We start from the raw sequence: 20,828 nt of genomic DNA, 5'->3' as shown, positions 1-20,828 counted from the left end.
ATTACGTAGTTGATGAATCTTGCCAAAAGATTTTTCAAGCTTTGATGTTATGTTTTCCCTTACATAATTTTACGATCATTGAATAAATATTTTTAAATCAGGAACTTTGCATAAGTCGTTTTCTAATTTTTTCATACTTTATGGCCGGTTCCATAACACTCAGAAAAACTCATTATGCAGCAAAAAACGAAAAAATAATAGAAACTGCTTAGATGAAAATATATAAAAAAAGATGATTTCGAAAAAAAATATATTCTACCTAAGAATCAGCTATAGCATCAGAATAAAAGTAATTAAGTATAATTAAACGATTGATTACTTAAGGCGCCGATTTCTACTTCACTTTTGTGTAAATTCGACTTAGGCTGAAGAAAGCGAGATCAAACTATGAAAATGTATTTGTTTAGATGCTGAAATGCACTGGGGCAAGTAAGAGCAGTTATCTAAAGGTAACAAATGAAAATAAATTACAGCTTTTTCGCCTAACATAATTTGCAAGCACTCCAAATATTATCCTAAACCGAAAAAACTTTACTTAATTTGTTATTCTATTAAAAAAAAAAATGAATGCAGTGGGGTACGCTAATCTCACTTAGTAAATTGAAAATTACATATGAACAACAATAACATACATGGTGTCTTTATGATGAGAACAATAACAATTTTTGAATTCAAAGTATCCGGCTATGTGATTCCTACGTTTTCCATGAAGAATGTTTGCCTTGAAAACGAAAAATAAAAAATATATAGCTGTAGGTCCCACTTGCCCCGGATTCTCACTTGCCCCGGGGTACCTTACATGAAAAGCAACCCAGAAGAGCATTCTATATGCAAAAACTACAAAAACGATAGACGGTAGATACTACGACCCTTGAAAAAGGCCAAATCCCGAAACGTCGGGAATGTAGATAAAATCGTTCTTGATTCAAAGACTGAGAAAGCCATCCCCCTTTCCATATACAGGGTGTTAGGTTCCTGAGTGCAAACTTTTTAAAGGGTGATAGAGGACCATAAATGGAGAAAAAAATTGTTCTACGCATATGGTCAAATCTCAACCGTTACGTAGTTATTGAACTTCCCATGTTTATGACTCTTATTGCCTTACCTGACAATAACTTGAAAATGGTCAAACTTATCGAAGTTTTTTTACCCTTATTCGAAAGATTATTGAATTTTCTAACAAATGGCATCTTTGAATCGATTGGTTTAGTTAAATAACTAAGTTTTCTAGAGCAAAATAGCTAAAAATAGTGTATTTTTATTGGTTTTTGTCAATTATCTTTGAAACATGCGTGATAAATTAAAGTTCTTTCTTTGGCAAAGTTGTGGCCCCTGTTACACTCTACAATTCGTTCTTTGGCACCAAACTTCTATCTCTTATCGTTTTGTTGCAATTTCGATTTTACCATCGCATTTCAGATCATAAATTTGCAACTGTCATGGAAAGCACTTTTTTGCGCATTGTGCCGCACATTTAAATCAAAATTGCAAGAAAACGATAAGAGCTAGAAGTTTGGTGTCAAAGAACGAATTGTAGAGTGTAACAGGGGCCACAACTTTGCCAAAGAAAGAATTTTAATTTATTACGCATGTTTCCAAGATAATTGACAAAAATCAATAAAAATACACTATTTTTAGCTATTTTGCTCTAGAAAACTTAGTTATTTAACTAAACCAATCGATTCAAAGATGCCATTTGTTAGAAAATTCAATAATCTTTCGAATAAAGGTAAAAAAACTTCGATAAGTTTGACCATTTTCAAGTAATTGCCAGTTAAGGCAATAAGAGTCATAAACATGGGAAGTTCAATAACTACGTAACGGTTGAGATTTGACCATATGCGTAGAACAATTTTTTCTCCATTTGTGGTCCTCTATCACCCTTTAAAAAGTTTGCACTCAGGAACCTAACACCCTGTATAAGTTATAGCACGTAATCCTTTCCTTGAAGTAACGGTTTATGTAATTATTCCCAACTGCACAGAAAAAAATATTCATGTAAAATTCAGCGAGAAATCATGTACATAATGGGAATGCTAGAGCTAGCGCATATCTCATGTAAATGATATCATGTAAAATTACGTTACGATCGTGTAAATTTCCGCTAATAGTCGCGTAATAGGTTGGAGTCCATGATGGTTTGCGCGATAGTTGGCGGAAATTTACACGATGTTAATGTAATTTTACATTATATATCTTGTAAAAGTGCACCAACTCTAATATTCCCTTTATGTGCATGATTTTTCGCTGAATTTTAATTACATATTTTTTTCTGTGTGGCGTGATCTGTTTGTTTGAGTTGTTAGTGTTGAGGTTAGCATTTAGGCTGGTGCGTTTGAAAACTAGTCGAATCACTGTTTCAGCCGTATGCTATTTCAGCCTTTTAATTCTTTCAGCCTTCTGTAATTTCAGCCTTTCGTGTTTCAGCCTTTAGTTATTTCAGCCTTTTGTAATTCAGTCGTTTGTACGTAACCCGATAGAGCAAGTATTGGTTGTATATAAGCTAATTTGATGCATTACATGTAATTCCAACATTGTGTTAGAATAACGTCAAATTAACTTCTACATAACCAAAACTTGCGCTGCCGTAACTGTTTTATGACATGCGTGCTACCTGGGTTGGCTGTATGGGCCACACAATTACACAAAATGGGTCTGGTGTTATTACAATCGGTAATTTTTCTTTCTTTACACAAAGGCTTTTCTTCCGAGTTATGGTGTTGTAGTGATTATTGGCATTATAGTTGCCAACAATATCATCAGAAACTTTTTCTTCTATTTAAAGTAGGCTATTCTTTTGAGAAATATATAACCATGTGGCTGATCAATAATGCATTCCATGGACTTGACATGATCTTGAGAACGGCTGTTCATGGATTGACAGCGTCAAATTATCATTTCAGCCATTTGTGCTTTTCAGCTTTTTGATATTTTTAGCCTTTCGAGTTTCAGCCTTTTGTTCTTTCAGCCTTTTGTACATAACCTGATAATTCACAATCAATGATCATGTTTGAAAAAAATCTTGAGTAATAGTTTACAAGATCCAATAAAAAAAAATTAAATTTACATTATTTTTTTTTCAATTTGCTGCAACTTGAGAAACAATTTATGTAGGAAAATAACGAAAGATTTTTTCATTGAAAATTGCTTGTTGAATCTATTTTTAGTTTGAAGAATATCAAAAGTGCTTCTTTGCAAGTTTTGGAAAAATGAAAAATAAAAATTCATAATAGAAATAGTAAGAAATAAGTCATGGACTAAAACAAAAAAAAAAACAAAATGCGACACAACGAATGTTTTAATTAGGTGCCAACATATGTTAAACGGTTTCTGCTAAATGGCAATGTAAAAATTGGTTTTCACAAATAATTCTACTAGTACTTGAAACCAATATTTTTTAGCTGAATTAACTTTCGGATAGTTCTTGGCGTTCCAGTCATTTCGGGGGAGGAAAAATCAACAATTTATTCGATTTCCTGAGAAAGATCCAATAATGATCGGACACGTTCGATTGAGAAAACATATAGTTGATTTGACCCCCGAAAAGACTCAAACTCCAAAAACTACCCGAAAGTCTATGTAACTGTCGTCATCAATAAAGTTTCTAAACCAAGATCTATGGCTATACATAACTCGCTACATAAAGTTGATGACTAGAACGAAATCAATATGAAACTCAGTTAGAATTAATGAAAAAAAAAATAGTGTTTTGTGATCTCTCTTTGTGTTTCCAGCTATATTATAAGTAGCAGGACTGAAGAAGAAGGGACGTTTGGCATACGGATGTTTAGCCGGACGAGTGTTTGATTAATTTTTTTTCTGATAAAATGTTATTTTTCTTTTCCGAGACGGAGGGGACAAAAATATATAAGGATTGTTGTTCCTAAAAGAAAAAAACTAATGGAAATTCAAAAATTATACCTGCTATTGAAAAAAATGAAACTATTGAAAATTGTTGCTTGAAAACTTTTTTCTTTTGGAAAAGGAACCATCGGCCGCCATGTGTTTTTTGACCCTTCAATGATTTTTTAAGGGAGGAGTGACATAAAACAGGTAAAAGTTTTTTGCACGAAGCTATTAGCATTTTCATCAGTTCCATTCTGTTAAACGGTCAAATATTTGGACCGTTCATTGGTTCAAACAAGGCGAAAACATTTTTCATTTTTATTTTTTTCATTTTTTTTCATTCATACAAAAAAAGTGATCATGTTGTGGAACAGGTGACCTTATAGAGAAGTTAAATAATGTTCTGATACTTTCAAGTCCATTCATAACAAAAATACAGAATTAAAGTTCATATAAGTGTGTATCTAAAATAAAAAATGCTCTTAGCGATTGTGCTATTGGCATTTCAAATCATAGATCACAGGTTAAGGAGAATTTAATCACTAAGTTCCTAGAGTAAAAGCTCAAAAAATAAAAATTCTAGCGGAATCCCTGATGCAGCCTCTGGCAAAATTGCCAAATGATTTCCATTATTCATTACTGCATAAAAAGCATAGAAGCACAGGCGAAAATTCATATAGAAAAGTATATTTGATAGTGTTATTTCTAGCGGACATTCTTAAGTAAACTTTTGTAGAAATGTTATGGCAAATTTGGGATAAAATAACTAAACTTCCTGTGATGCCGTGTGCAGCATAGTTGTCCTATGTTAATAGGGATGGCCATAGAACATGGTTCAAGTTTGAAATGTTATGGTTAGTTCGGGATAAAATAACCGAATTTGCTGTGTATTTTCTGGAAATTTTTTGACGGATATCGCTGATGGATAGTCAGCGTTCACAAGTTTTTTTTTAATTTCTTTAAAATTAACAAAATCCTCAAAATGATAAAAATGTCTATTAAGCATTCTATGGAAGAGATCAGGAATTATGTTCCTAATCAATGTTGAAGACGTAGCAAATTATAAATAGATCTTTACTTAAATTGAGGAAGAAAATCTCTAAAGAACTCATATTTAAAAAAAAAATCGAATGGAAATTCTTGAAAAAAAAAACAACTTAAAGCCCTTTGAATAGTTTCTCCTAAAATTCTTCGAATAGGTTGAATGAAATCCCGAAATTCCAATTATTTTTCTTAATTTTACATGAAATATACTAACAATTCTTCCACGATCTCCATGAAAAATTCTTAAAAAGCTATTAGAAATAAATAAACAAAAATTTTCACCAAACACTTTTGGACACTTTTTTCTACAGAGTTTTGGATTCCGTGGTTAATTAATTTAGGCGCTGACCATAAACTACGTAGACTTATTTTTGGCCATCTCAGAACCCCCCCTCCCCCTCGTAGACTTTTGATCATACAAAAATTTCGAATTTTGTATGGAACGTAGACTTTGGCCAGACCCCCCGTCCCCCCTAAGAGTCTACGTAGTTTATGGACAGGCCCTGTTCATCAAGAATCCAGGCATTCATGTCCTTCTAGATTGCCGGTTGAATATATATCGAGCAATTGCACAAAACTGGCTAACTCAAATGAACCAATTTCAGGAATTAGTGGGCACAAACGGGAGTGTTTTGTGGATTGGCATCTAAGCAGAAAGAGAGATGAGTTTGTGAAATAGGGGTGTTTACGGTGTGGCTTCGAAGTCAGTTTGGCTTTCTATTTCGCAGAATCATTACTTGTTCTGTGGCTTAGTTGGTTAAAGCACCGGTCTAGCGAATACGGAGTCGTGGGTTCGAATCCTACCAGAATGCGATTTTTTCACAAATTTCATCTCTCAATTTGTCAATTAGCAACATTTCGTGCATTCTAGTTACAAGTTTTTCCAGTAGGAGTTTTCAATAAAATATATAAAGAGCTGGGCCTATAACTTTTCCAACAAAAACCAAGACATCTTACACTTCATCCATCCAGTAGATGGTAATTTGAAGTTCCTGTGATAAAAATCAAAAAAATATATTTCACATGCTATTTTTTTTTCTTTTTTTATATTTTTTAATCAAGAAGTAAAATTTTGAGGAAGCCCCTTTTCGGCTTTGCCTCAAACCAACATGACTTTCTGATATCCATAGAGCATTTCCAGCTCAATGCACGCATCGCGTAGATAAAACCTTTTTCAAATCAAATGAAATTTAGCTCATGTATGATATTGATAGAGAGCAACTCTGCATGTACGTAGCATCTATTTTTGATATCAAAAATTCAAAAAAATGTTCCCGTTTGCTTGTTTTAAAAACCAATGGGAATTAAAAATACGAAAAAAAATTGCTGCATTTGACCATCCTGGGAAACTTTTCAGGCTGCGAGTATAATTTCTACAGGAAAATATTAAACAATATCGAAGGGTAACTTTTTTTTTGAAAATTGAAATTTTATGACATCTAACATGGGTCCACGATGAATATTACTCTCGGGGTATTTTTTACTAAAAGACCATGTGAAAGACCTTCAAATATTCCTAAATATATTCGAAGACGCCATATCAATCGACAGGGCCGTGCACAGAAGTGGCGCCAAGGGAGGGGTTTTTCCCATTTTTGGCAAAAGGCGGAGGGGCGCCTAGTGTATGAAGCGTCGGTAATGGGGAGGGTTTAACCCCCAAAACCCCCCCCCCCCCTTGTGCACGGGCTTGTCAATCGAACAAACCGTTGTCGAGTTATATTAATTTTTAAGAAAGAAAATCAGGTTTTTATCACACGCCCTTTTCAAAGGTAGTAAAAATAGTTGATGCAAAAGTAAATGATTCATGAAATCCAGCACATGAAACACATCGAAACAAAAATAGCAATTTCTTGGGAAGCGATTTTTATGGAAAATTTCTTCGCTGATTCCAAACTTCCCTTCTAATTAGTTAATGAATGCTTTCGAAAACAATATGAGAAAGTGCTTTTCTGGAGGTACCCAATTCCCTCTGGTCTAAAAATGATTTCAAATAAACAAAAGATGATGTCACCAAAAAAACTAGAAGCATTTTAAACCTTTTATAAAAGAATACAATAAGATACTAAAAGTAGCAAAAGCATTATAGCCACTGTATTCCAGATGCTTCTTTGATATGTCGCATGAGTCAATTGTTCGATCAATATTTTTTTGTTAAAACGATCAACAAATTCAATGGATACCAGAACTTCTCAACATATGTAACACATTCAAGATGTTAACACAACTTAAATGGAAGAATTAGGTTTGCATTGAATTTCTAGTAGGAAGAGTAGCCCAAACATGTATTAAAAAAACTCAAAAGTCAAAAGTCTCACCACCTGAAATTGTTGTTTACAACTCCTAAAAGCCACATGGTATTATAAGTCAAATGGATCAAGCCGAAGAAGGAAAAACAGGAGGACATGCCTTTACCAGCAGTTTAAAACAACAAATTTAGATGGTTAAATATCAACGTAGATTTTTTCGGGAATGATAATTTCATACATGTTTAGGTAACAACAGTGAAATCAGAAGGGCCCAAATATATGCCTGTTTCAATTCTGCCGTTTCGTACACACCCTTCAACTTTTCCATAGCTTTCCCAGATCCACGTTTCGGGAAAGTCCGTACGCAACCGTCCGCAATCATAGAATCCTGCTCCACCGCCTGCTCCATATGGATACTCTGAAACTGTCATAAATAGCAAGTTTATTCGTTCAGAATCGTGACCATTTTTCTTTTCTTTTTATAAAACTTGTTGCAAAAATTGTTTTTTTTTTTTAATTGATCAAGAACAGTTTTAGAGCAACGAAAACCTCAAACGTTCCTATGTACATTAGCGTGGTTCAAAAAATCGTTTTTGCTCCACACCGCTCATTCGATTCCTAACCAGATTATATGCCTTCTCACAAAATTTGAGCTCATTTGGTTGAAAATTGAGACTGCACAAGCCCGTCAAAGTTTGTATGAGAATTACTATGGGAATACGATGTTTTTCATTCAATCAACCGTAGAATTTCCCCAAGTGCCCTAGTGGGTTGGTCGACCCTTGGTAATAGTAGGCTACTCTATCAGCTACAACTTTGCCGAAGACCGCGTTCAAATCGGACGCCTCATTAATTAGTTACCGATTTGTATCCAACTGGGAAAACTTTACCTATGATCCTCCAGCTTCCCAGCAGGCAACATTGCTGCATATGGCACAAAAGATAGCAGACTGAAATCATGGCTACTATGTTCCACTGCAGAATGCAGTGATGCCCACCGAATAGTTCAACCATCATGAGTAAAGATTTCGATTCTGGATAAAAATCGGTAACTAATTAATGAGGCGTCCGATTTGAATGCGGTCTTCGGCAAAGTTGTAGCTGATAGAGTAGCCTAGGATTACCAAGGGTTGACTAATTCACTAGGGCACTTGGGGAAATTCTACGGTTGATTGAATGAAAAACATCGTTTTCCCATAGTAATTCCCATACAAACTTTGACGGGCTTGTGCAGTCTCAATTTTCAACCAAATGAGCTCAAATTTTGTGAGAAGGCATATAATCTGGTTAGGAATCGAATGAGTTTTGTGGAGCAAAAACGATTTTTTGAACCACGCTAATGTACATCAACTTAATGCCCATTTTTTTTTTTTTGCAAATTTAGTCTACTGTTTCGAAAATACGTGGTTTTGAATCCAAAAAATAAAATTAGCTCGATTGCAAGAAAAACCAGTTCTAATTCAAGAAAATCAATAAATTGCGGTGGACATACAGTGGATGAATGTGCTCGGATCTACCGTGATGCCGTGGTATTTTTTTTTCTTCGGAAATTTTAAGAATATAGAAAACTAAAAAAATCTGTTTTTTTTTGTAGTGACCCAAATAAGATTCCCATATTTTTTGGAAAGACATTTCACCAATAACAAGCCTAGGTGGATGACAGGCCAATACAGAAGACCTAGCTGCAAATGAAAGCAATCAAAAATAATGCAATTACGAAAATTTTGGTTTGTTTTTTTTTTTTTGTAAATACTAGATTCCCAAGATGTGTGCCTTATCCTAAGCTCTCCAACCTGGTGCAAACCACAGCAACAAACCCATCTTGGTGCTCTCCCACAAACAAAACATAAATTCCCTTCAGCGGATTATTTACTTGTTTTCACTGTCGTAGAACCACACCGGTGCGAAATGTTTTCTAACTGAAAAAATCTGCGGAATCTCGATCGACCCATGCCGATCGAGCCTCAATCCACTGGCTTCATGTGTCCTCCTTGGATGTCCATGTATCGAGAAAATAACCATCCTGTCCCTCGAGTTGGGGAAGGGTCTTGGTCGGTGGCGCCTTAACTCTTCTGGTTAGACAAAATGTAGAATTCCCCGAAAACATCTGGTTAGTGCACGCTTGAATGGGAGAAATTTTTTGGGAAGACGCCGCTACCGATCCTATGCTTTCTACACTATCAATTTCCTCAATTTTCTGTTTCTGAATTTTTTATTGACCATAAGTTAATAAAATTGAAGTTATGACATATGTAGATACAAATATGAATGCTGGACGACAAACTAGTGGAAAATGAGTAGTTACAAATCACACTAGTATTTTCAAATTGAAAGTTTTTATCGCATTGGACCTAGAATAATGAATGAAATGTGTGAAATATACAGTTAGTTACAATGTAACGATGTTAGACTAAACCATACATCCAATCAATTAGACACATACAAGAGAAAAGGAGTAATGAAGTATCAAAATCTTTGATTAACACAAACCCATCAAAATGATCCCAGATCCAACTTTCCGGAAACGATTTACGAATGGTAGGTTCCATCGATGACCCAAATGAGACTCTGTTAGCCAGAGCAGGACCATCGACAACATCGACGTCAGCCGATTCTAGCATGAACACTGGTACGCGATGATGCTTCTTGAGTATCTGTAGAGCTAGAATGATGGTGATTTTAGTTGATGTTGGGTGGTACATGCTACCAGTTGGGCAGTTTCAAAACGAATATTTGGAAATGTTTGCACCATTGTAAATAGTGCTCGTGCAGTATTCCATTATTGTATACAATAGTCACTAGAATTCGTACTATGGTGTCATTGTGAAAACAATAACTTATCAAAGTTTTATATTTCCCCATTCGCATGAATTCTGATGATACATTAGAATTGAACCACGAAACATCTTCACAAAAAACTACGGATGAAAATAGTTAATGACATTCTTCATGGAACCAACATGTACACATGTTAGCAACCCCATACTACATAATCGCTTCCAAAACTAACCTCACCGCCGTCTCCCATAGCCAAGATTCCGGGAAGGTCTTCCTCATAACCGGTACAACCGGTGGTGGTGCAGCAGCACCAAAAGCCGCTGGGGGTCCACTCATTACTCCGGAAAATGCTGATGCAGACGGTGCTGACAACGCAACCGTCCCACCAACCGCAAGGGCTGGGCCCATCATATTGAAATATATCGGATAGTGGGCATACACTGGATAAAAATGTACATAAAAGTGTTGAGAACTAGGTAATCTAAATTTTCTAACATGCAAAGGTCGATGTGAACTCAAGGGAGACATACTCAAAAAGTTTTTCGCAGAAAAGCAACGCAAGGTAGATAATAGTAGAGCATTGTGTTCCGCTGAAACTGATTAGGCTGAAAGAGGATGAGGTTTCGGCGTCCTCCGTAACCTTAGACGGATTGGAGCTTAATGCTACGTTCTCGAGTTTGTTGAACAACTACATTGCACTTGAAGGAGCCTTTAGAAAACTGGTACAATACTCGGCGTGAAGCTACCTCGGGAGTTATACCGAGCATATTACGATAAAGATATTATCATTCAAGCTAATAAAACACGCCAGGCTGAGTTGGGCTGGTCACGTCACAAGGATGCCGGAAGGATGAAGGACGAAAATAAGTATTCAATATTCAGAAGCTGTTTGTTGTTTTGTTTTTCTGCATCAACGAGATTTTTAGCCCAGGGCTAGTTCATCTCGGGACCCACGCTTTACTTCCCTTCCGAAGGAAGAACTCACATTTTGTGAGTTTGTCGGGAGGGGGATTCGATCCCAGGTCCTCGGCGTGATAGGCATGCGCTTTAACCATCACACCAGTGGACCTGGTAGCGGAACCTGGAAGCGGACCAGCGGACCCACATATTCAGAAGTGGAGAAGGATGCTTCATTCGGCGTATGTTCAACGGAGCGAAGTGTGGACCATCAAAAACAAAAAAAAAAGTTTTCCCCTGATACTACTTACTTTAAAAAACCATAACTCAAGAACGAAGCATCGTAAAAACAAAGTTTTTTTAGGAAGAAATGAAAGACAATTTTCTCAGAAATCCAAAAAATATGAACTGGACAAAGTTTTACACAAAACTTTCCACAGTCGATAAAATTCGTAAATAAAGCCGGAAAAACTAAAATTTAAAAAAAAAACATTTGAGAAATTTTTTCATAAGCTTTAATTGCTGAAATTTTTGAAATGCACTTTTTTTAATTTTTAAGTTATGTCCAATTTAGCTGAAAATGTTCAAATCTGCCATATAAGCTTTTTTTTTGAATCATAACCCAAGAACAAAGCATCGCAGAAACAAATATTTTTAATGAAAAAAAAAAAACAAATTTTCTTAGGAATCCAAAGAAAATAAGAAGTGAAAAAAGTTTTCCACAAAATTTTCCACCGTTGAGTAAATTCATAAAGAAAAACCGGAAAAACTATGCCCGAATTCGTCGAAAATCTTCAAAAACATATTTTTGAGAAGGTTTGATAGCTGAAATTTTTGGAATGTACTTCTTTTTCTTTCCTAAGTTATGACCAATTATGTGAAAAATGACCATGTAAGCCTATATTATACGGCAGGGCTCATGCCTGTGGAAAAAGTTTCATGAAAATCTGATACCCTTCGGCCCTAACCCGTACGGTAAAAAAGAAAATCCCCTACGATTAAGTTCCCACGAGTTCATAAGTCTCTTAAGCAATTTGTAGATCTTGAAAGTGTATTTTTCCATGGAATATTTTGCTTTCGTAAATACCCCAAAAAACTCCTGGTGAAATTCCTATAAGCATATCTGATAAAGTTTCAAGAGAAAATTGTGTAGGAAAATGAATAGACATTGCATTGCTAACATGTGAAGGGAACCAACCAAACATTCAGATAGAACACTAGCGAAATCCTTTCAAAAATAGCAAAAAAAAAATAGATTTAAAATAATTACCTCAGGAGGATTTTAAATGAAATAACAGAAATTCTTACAGGTAGTCATAAGAAAAAATATGTTGATTGGTTATATATTTCTAAAGAAAATTCTGCTACAATCAATTTGGGAACAATTTCCTGGAAATATTTCTGTAATAAATCAAAATGATTTTCTTGAAGAATTTTAAGTATTTTTAATATTTTAAGCGATTTTTTTACAGAATAAGCGAATGCTATATTTCCATTTATAATGAAATTTATGAAACAGTCTCTGATTTATTTTTTTTATTCATAAGGTGAATTTGATAAACTGAAGAAAAATAAATAAATAAATCGCTGTACTGCTGGTAGAATAATATCCAAATTAACTGCAATAAACTTCAACGGAAATGAATTTTGTGAGCATAAGAGCTTGGTTACTTCCTTGAACATTTTATATGAAAATTTATAGAAATTCCTAGCAATATTTTTAAATATCAAAGAATTTTTTTTTTTTTGTTCCAAATTAAATTTTTGATGATTTTTCTTTTTAATTTCAAGCAGTTTGATATTCTCAAGTAGGTAATGTGCGGCCCACGAACAGATTTTGAAATAAATTATAATATGGCCCACTAGTAGTTATTATTATTGTTTGTATTAACGAGATTTTCAGCCCTTGGCTGGTTCGTCCCGTCCCACTAATAGTTTCAATCGTTGTTTAATTATTACAAACTTTCGTTAGTCAGTGTTTGAAAAATTGCATTTTCCTGAAGAATTGAATTTTAGCTATATTTACTATAGAACCTTCAGCATGATATTTCGCTTTCTTCGGCTAATAGAACTATGGTACGGCCAAACCAGAACACATCAGTCCCTTAATACAGCTATTCCATTTAAAACCGCAATAGTGCAACTCCAAATGTTGTGATACTTGGTGGGTTAAGTTCAACGAAAATAACTAAATTCATATTTTTGGTCCAAAAAATCACAATTTTTCAGAACTACAAAATACACAAATACAACAGAATTTTCAAAAAATGATAACTCTCTTGACCAATTTTAAAATTCTATTTTTTTTTTGAAAAATATTTATACAGAATGCAAGATATTTTGTAGTCTCAGGACCGAAGAGGAACCACACATTTATATTTTCATTAAAAAATTTAGAAATTTTTGCGTAACATATCAATAATTTAGAGATATATGTTCAATAGTGTTTGAGGTTCGATTTCTTTTTTTTTTTTTTTGAAATATAAGAAACTTTATTGATTTTTGATTATTTGAATTTTTATAAAACTCTGGATACAAAAAAACGTCGTGAAATACTCATAAATGCAATGCATAGTTTTATGAGGATATACAATATAATACACTTTAAGAGTAGCTATGTAGTGATAAAAAATATGCCTTTTTTAAATCAAATTTCGATAACTAAATTCAAACATGTTATTTTTTATATGTTGCGACACATTTTCTGATAAAAGCATAAAAAACAGGGTAGCCTTTGGTCCCAAGAGCACGAAAAAGTGAAAATAAAACGATATTCTTACAAATTTGATGCGACTAAACATAATGTGGCTTATTCAACTTTTTTTTTTTTCTTAAAACTACAATTTATAATTATTAAAAAAAAATCAAATCGGTTCAAAACTTATGATTTTTGAACAATTTAGGTTTAAAAATATTGATTTTTTGTACCATCCTATCTTAAAGTTGGTCACTCCAACGACGAATTAAAAAATACGGGGCTGATTATTATTGAGGAGCTACAAATCCACCTATTATTACGACATTCGGAGTATCCTATTATTAATTTTCTATGGAATGGCTGAGTAGAAATATATCGGCACGCATGGCAAAATAAGTATTTTATGGTTCTTTAGGTAGTTCAAATTCTAAAAAAAACGATTTTGTAATTCTTTCCGTAGTTTATAAAGAAAATTAAAACATACATTCAGCAATCTCTCTAGAAATTTCTTTGTAAAATTTGACCAAACTTTTTCAAATATAATCGGAAATATTCTTTCAGAATAACAAAATAACTTCTACACTATTTATCAAGAATATTGCTGTAAAATCTTCGTTTTTTAAGAAGGGCTCCTGGAGCTAGAGCTAGAAATCTTTCATTATTTTTACTTACAGTTTACAATGTTTGTTAGCCAAGTCTGAAAGAGCATCTTGGGATTCCCTCAGCCATACTTTGAAGATGTTGTGTTAACTTATTAAAGATGCTCCTAGGAATTTTGCCTGAACTGTACCTAAACTGTTCCCAAGAAGTTTCCACTTTTTAATTCTTCAGAATCATTCAGATTTACCAATAATGACAAGACATGTCTGTAAATTTCTGTAAACCTGATAATTGCTCAATATTCTTAAGAATTCAAACAAAATGGTTTCAATACTGTATTACCCAACCCCACCTTTAGACGGGGTATAGTTTGAGTATTTTTGTGTTTTTTTTTTCTTTCCTGGGCAATCAAAACTTTTATATTTTTGGATGACATTTAAGACTGTTCTGCATATCTCAAAATATTTTTTGGTGTCTCTTAAAGTGAATTTATTTTTATCATTGAAAAACTGGTTTGGTTACCTTGTAGATGCCATTGAGTTGAATAAATTCTAAAATTGGTATCCTTAAAGATACTCGGAAAATAAAAAATAATGGAAAAAACATAAAAATATTTAAACATAAATCATAAAACCTAAAACCTCTGGTGAAACTTCAGGGAGTAATGGGAAATAAGTAGTCTACTTACCAATACTATATTATATGATGGCTATAAGTTTGGGATTCTAAAAAGTATCAATCCACCTAAAAGTGTGATGTTTTATATACTAAAACCTCCATTTAGGTAGGTTCCATTTAGGTAAAATCCCTTTAGGAATTTGATTATGTTCAAAGCAGTTGAAGTACTCAAGATTACAGATGAAGTTGGTTTACGAAAAAAAAATCAGAATTAAGAGTTAAGGGATGATTACGGAGTATTCGAGGGTTGAAAGTTTAAGAATATCCGAGAACTGTCTGGAGTCAAGGCCACTTGATATACAAGCGTAAACAACGATCTATTGGTATGTGTTGTCAAGTAATGAATTCGTTGTCAGTTTGAGGATCTCCAAGAACGTCCTTGCGTATAGGTCATCGGATCTATCAATGATTCTTCTAGGACTCCCTTGAGTATAGGTCATCGAATCAACGCGGGCTACTAGTTGTATCTAAGAGCATTAAGAATGAGGTTTATACTCACACAGCCCCACGCATCTATGTTTTATCACTTGTTCTATCAAGTGGTGGGTTCTATATAATTGTATAGCATATCCGACAATTCCCTAGAGTTAAGGCCATCTGATCTACAAGCGTAACCAGTGATCTATTTGAGTATTATGAATAAAATTTATGCTTGCATAGCCTCATGCAACTATGTGCCCTAGTAGCACACATGTTCTTCAAATGTATATGCAACTCTTGTATGACTAAATTTAGTCCTATAAGAGTTGCATATGCATTTCCAGAACATGTGTGCTACTAGGGTGCTGTCAAGTGGTGAGTTCGTTGTCAGTTTGAGGATCTCCAAGAATTTCCTTGAGTATAGGTATTCGGTTCTACTAAAGTATATGGTTGTCTCTAAGAGATTTACGACTAAGGTTCATACTCACACAACCTCAGGTAACTATGATCTATCAAGTATTGAGTTCGAAGAATCTTTTGGGGTCTCCAAGAACTCCCTTGTGTATAGGTCATCGAATTAACGCGGGCTACTAGTTGTATCTAAAAGCATTAAGAACGAGGTTTATATACTCACACAGCCTCAGGCATCTATGATCTATCAAGTGGTGGGTTATATGATGAACCTGCTCCGAGAATTCCCTGGAGTTAAGGCCATCTGCTCTACAAGCATAATCAGTGATCTTTTGGAATTGGAGCATCATGAATGAAATTAATGCTTACACAGCATTATGTTGCTATGTGTTGTCAAGTGATGAGTTCTTTGTTCGATGGAGGATCTCCAAAAACTTCCTTGAGTATAGATCATCGAATCTATCAACGTATTTGGTTGTCTCTAAGAGATTTACGACTAAGGTTCATAATCACGCAACCTCAAGTATGATAATAATAATAACTATGATCTATCAAGTTTTGAGTTCAAAGATTTTTAAGGGTCTCCAAGAACTCCTTAAGTATAGTTGATCGAACCTAAGAGGGCTGCTACTTGTATCTAAGAGCATTTAGAATGAGGTTTATACTCACACAGCCTCAGGCATCTATGTTCTTTAAAGTGGTGAGTTCTATGATTGTACAAGCATAATCAGTGATCTATTGGAGCATTATGAATATAATTTATGCTTAAACAGCCTCATGTAGCTATGTGCTATCAATTGGTGAGTTCATTGTCAGTTTGAGGATCTCCACGAACTTGCTTGATCTACCAACGTAGTTGATTGTCTCTAACGCCTTGAAACGATTTGAAAAGCCTCTGAAACCCTCATGAAGCCTCCGTGAAATTCACCTGCGAGCCTCTGAAATCCCTTAAGCCCCCCCTTATACCTCATGACTCGTCCAGAAACGCTTTTAAACGCCCTGAAATGCCTTGAAATGCTTTGAAACGCATCTAAAACCCCTATGAAATCTTCGTCAAAATCACCTGTGAAAGCACCCTTAAACCTCCTGAAACCTCCTGAAAGGCCATAAAACGCCCTGAAACGCATTGAAACACTTTAAAACGCTGTGAACGCCTCTGAAACCCCCATGAAACCTCCGTAAAACTCACCTGAGTTTCTGAAGGCCCATAAAACCCCCATGAAACCTCCGTAAAACTCACCTGAGTTTCTGAAGGCCCATAAAACCTCTCTGAAACCTCCTGAAACGCCTTGAAACGCTTCTGAAAACATATCCATGTGAAACGCACCTGAAAGCCTCTGAAGCCCCTAAAATACCTCTGAAACTTCCTGAAATGCTCCGAAACGCCCTAAAACGCCTGGAAACGCCTTTGACCCCCTCAAAAACTCCCTTGAAATTCCTCTGACTCTCCCCCTTTTACATTTGAAAGCCTTTACACCTCCCTTTGCATCGGCAAGTTGCTTGCTCATCTCAAACTGCTTCATAACCTTGAAATCCATTTAGGTAATGAACTGAACCCATTTAGGTAATGAATCTATTTAAGTAAAAATTCTATTTAGGCAGTCCTGACTCGTTACCTAAACTGAGGTTTGAGTGTAGAGCCTCAAAAGTAACATTTTAAAAAGGCCTTAATTTCAAGCATTTTTCAATGATTTATTAAAAATTATCTAAATACTCTAGAAACCTAACTTTTTGACAGCAACTGCTGGCGAGTGCGAGGAAGACACCATCAAATTTTTGATACGATATTCGCAATATTTAATGAGATGTTTCAGATAATGTTTTGACCCGATCTCGCCCCTCTGACCCATTGTCACTTCCAACGACGGTAGTAAAACATAACCTGACAAAACGATCACAATGTCCCTTCCTTGTGTTTAGTCATAATAATGCTGTTGATGTTCAGTTAGCATACACGTATGTCGCATCTGGTTTGGCGAGTAATGTAATATATTTTCATGCGTTGCAACCATGGATGGGATCATGGAGAACATTTATTGAATGGTCTACCCAAATGAATATAACTACATTGAACAATTCTTGCCGATAAAAATGGGGTATGTTGAATTCTAAATGTTATTGAACCATTTCATGAAACGAACAAACATTTTGATTTCGCATGCAGTCATGCTAGAGAGATTCAATCCCACATGGAGGTCTACATCATCCCCTCAACTACTACATTTACGAAAACCAACCTGCCAACAGTCTCCCAAAGCCACGTTTCCGGGAAGGTTTTCCTCACTACGGGGACAACCGGGGCTACAGCAGACGAAACTTTTTTTCTCATTGCAGCTGCGGGCATTGCTGATAGTTGCGGTAATGGCATCGAAATTTTGTTGCGCACTTTACCACGCAAAAAGCCACGATTAGAAATCTCAACAGGTCGGCGATACATCGGAAAAGTTGCTGTGTATGGCGGAGAGATATTGAGGATAGGATAAACAAGGGTGATTTTCAGTGTGTTGATCGATGTTACGGAATGACCGACAATACGAATCCAGTAGCTGGGTACACGTTCGAACGTTAAATACAAACTTTAGATAAAACTTTTCTATGTGGACTATGAACTAATGTAATCAATAATGTATAATAGTTCTCAAATTCTGTTTCCGCCAAGTCCTCGTCTATTTCAGACACAACCTGAGTTCAATTTCCGGCACACCTCCTACGTGACACTATGGATGGAACATAGGATGGTTGGAAGGTATGATTTGACCGTAGGTGCAGTGATGTCAGATTTTTTCGCGAGTGCTTCCGTAGATGAAAATTGATGAGCGGGGGGGAGAATTTCAGAATTTTTATTCCGTAGATTTAGGTTGAAAATCCGTAGATTTCCCGTAGCTTTCCGTAGGTTTCCGTATAAAAACCGGGTTTTCTGTAGATTTATTCTACGGATCCGTAGTTCCGTAAAATAAGCGCAGTTCCGTAGATCTACGGAAATTTCCGTAGATCTGGTAACGCTGCGTAGGTGTTTATTCGAAAAGTCCGTCAAATGCTTCGCATACTTTCTCAGTGGTTGTGAAAAACGATGTTCGTATGCAGAAAATCCACGCACACATTTGCACACTGCAAATTTACAAACATTTGACCGATGGGAAAGCGATTGATTTGATTTATTGAACAGCGATGGCTGCATTTTGTAACCAGGGATGCCAGATGTGAAGACATGTCTTCGATTCGAAGACATTTGAACTTCTGTGAAGACATTTATTTTTGTGAAGACATATGGAAGACATTTCAAATTTTGTGAAGACTTTTGAATTTGTGAATTTGTTCATGTTGTTAATCTTAACCAATAATTAAAATCTTGGAACAATTTTAGATGAAATGCGTATCAATTTTTGTAGGCAAATAAAATTTTAAACTTCTTGGCGGAAATTTTGACGCAGTTTTTAGTTAGAATACGAATCAAATTAGACGACCACCATTTCATGGAACTTTTAGGAAGTATACTGAACTATTGACATAATTTTTCATCAGCAATTGTTTATAGAAAATAAAATTTTCTACAATAAAACTCCTCTGGGAATTCAACTGGGTATTCTCTAATTTTGAAAAAAAAATCTAAAAACAGAGATTGCTTCCAGAATTATCACCAATGATTTTTTTTTCGGAAATTCTCCTCAGAACTTCATTTGAATTTTAAACAGAGCTTCATCCAGAATTTTCCGCAGACATGTTCGAAGATTTGTCCAAGCCTGTTAAGATTTCCCCAGTAGTCGTTCGAGAGTTTCTCTAGGAGTTCCACGTGAATTTCTTCAGGATTTCATCAGGAATACCTTCAAAAGTTTCTCAGGAATTCTTCCAGGTTTTCCTCGGATATTCCACCTGGAGTACCTTAGGAATTGTTTCAGTTCCTCGGGAATTCCTCCAGGAGTTTGTCGTTTTTTTTTCAGGAAAGCCTCGAAAATTCCTACAGGAGTTCCTTGGGAGTTCATCCTGGAGTTCTTCGGGAATTAGGTGTTCCTCGAGAATTCCTTCAGGGGTTGCTCGGAAATTCTTCCATGAGTTCCTCGAGAAAACCTCTCTCGGATTTTTTTCCGGGAGTTCCTCGGGAATTCATCATGGAGTTCCAAGGGAATTTCTCCGAGAGTTTCTTGGGAATTTCTTCAAAAGTTCCTGTAGAATTCCTTTGGGTGTTCCACGAGAATTATTTTAGGAGTTCCTCGGGAATTCCTCCAGGAGTTCCTTGGTAATTCTTGCAGGAGTTCATCGGTAACTACTCCAGCAGTTCTTTGAAAATTCTTTCAGGAGTTCCGCGGGAATTCCTCAAGAAGCTCCTACAGAATACCTTTAAGAATTCCTCGAGAATTTCTTCAAGGAATCCCTCGGAAATTCCTCGGAGCTCCTCTACAAGTTCCTCGGGAATTCCTTTAAGAATTTCTCAGTTAATCCTCCAAGAGTTCCTCAGAAATTCTCCCCTCTGGAATTCCTTTGGAGCTCCTTAGAAATTCCTCTAGAAGTTCCTCGAGTATTCCTTTCCTCCATGAGTTCCTCGGGAATTCTTCCAGAGTTCCTCAGGAATTCCATCATAAATTCCTCAAGAATTCCACCAGAAATGCCTCAGGAATTCCACTAGGAGTTGCCTGGAATTCATTCTGGAGTTCCAAAAGAGTTTCTCCAGAAGTTTCTCAGAAATTACTTCAGAAGTTCTTTGAGAATTCCTTTAGGTGTTCCTCAAGAATTCTTTGAAGAGTTCCTCGGGAGATCCTCCAGGAGTTCCTCGAAAACTCTTCCAGGAGTTCCTCGGGAAATTCTACATGAATTCCTCGGAATTTTCTCCAGAATTTCCTCGAGAATTTCTCCAGGAATTTGCCAACAACTTTTTCAGGAATTTCCCAGGAATTCCTTGAGAATTCCTTTATGAGATCCTCTAGAATTCCCATAGGAGTTGCTATAAAGTTCCTTGGAAAATTGCTCCATGTATTCCTTGGAATTTTTAAAGAAGTTCCTCGGGAGTTGCTCCTGGAGTTCTTTGGAATTTTTTTCCAGGAGTTTTTTTTGGGGATTTCTCTAGAAGTTCCTATTTCAAGGGATTTTCGAGTATGCCTCTAGGAGAAGGTATCTTGGAGTTTCGTAAATTCCTCCACAAGTTTCTTTATACTTCTCAAAGGATTTTCCAAAAGTTCATCGAGAATCCCAATAGCATTTTCTCGGAAATTCTTTCA

The 20,828-nt window shown here is 35.5% G+C and overlaps 1 protein-coding gene across 13 annotated transcripts in view; it reads right to left on the bottom strand.

The window, feature by feature from the left end:
• The window catches only part of LOC109419933 (thioester-containing protein 1 allele R1), an 88,360-nt gene that overhangs the window by 5,933 nt on the left and 61,599 nt on the right, over nucleotides 1-20,828 (bottom strand). The window contains exon 8 of one of the 13 annotated variants that reach the window (XM_062850298.1): nucleotides 17,856-18,066. The exons of 10 other annotated variants lie outside the window; for them this stretch is intronic. In XM_062850298.1, the coding sequence (XP_062706282.1) occupies nucleotides 17,856-18,066 (211 nt within the window). Of the gene's footprint in view, nucleotides 1-9,626; nucleotides 9,799-10,146; nucleotides 10,355-17,855; nucleotides 18,067-20,828 lie in introns of all 13 variants that reach the window. 2 more of the 13 variants (XM_029853054.2, XM_029853061.2) reach the window with 2 other exon arrangements.

This window comes from Aedes albopictus, chromosome 2 (genome assembly GCF_035046485.1).
Source record: "Aedes albopictus strain Foshan chromosome 2, AalbF5, whole genome shotgun sequence".
Taxonomy (NCBI): domain Eukaryota; kingdom Metazoa; phylum Arthropoda; class Insecta; order Diptera; family Culicidae; genus Aedes; species Aedes albopictus.
Note: the sequence above shows the minus strand (reverse complement) of the source record. Positions and strands in the feature narration are given on the sequence as shown.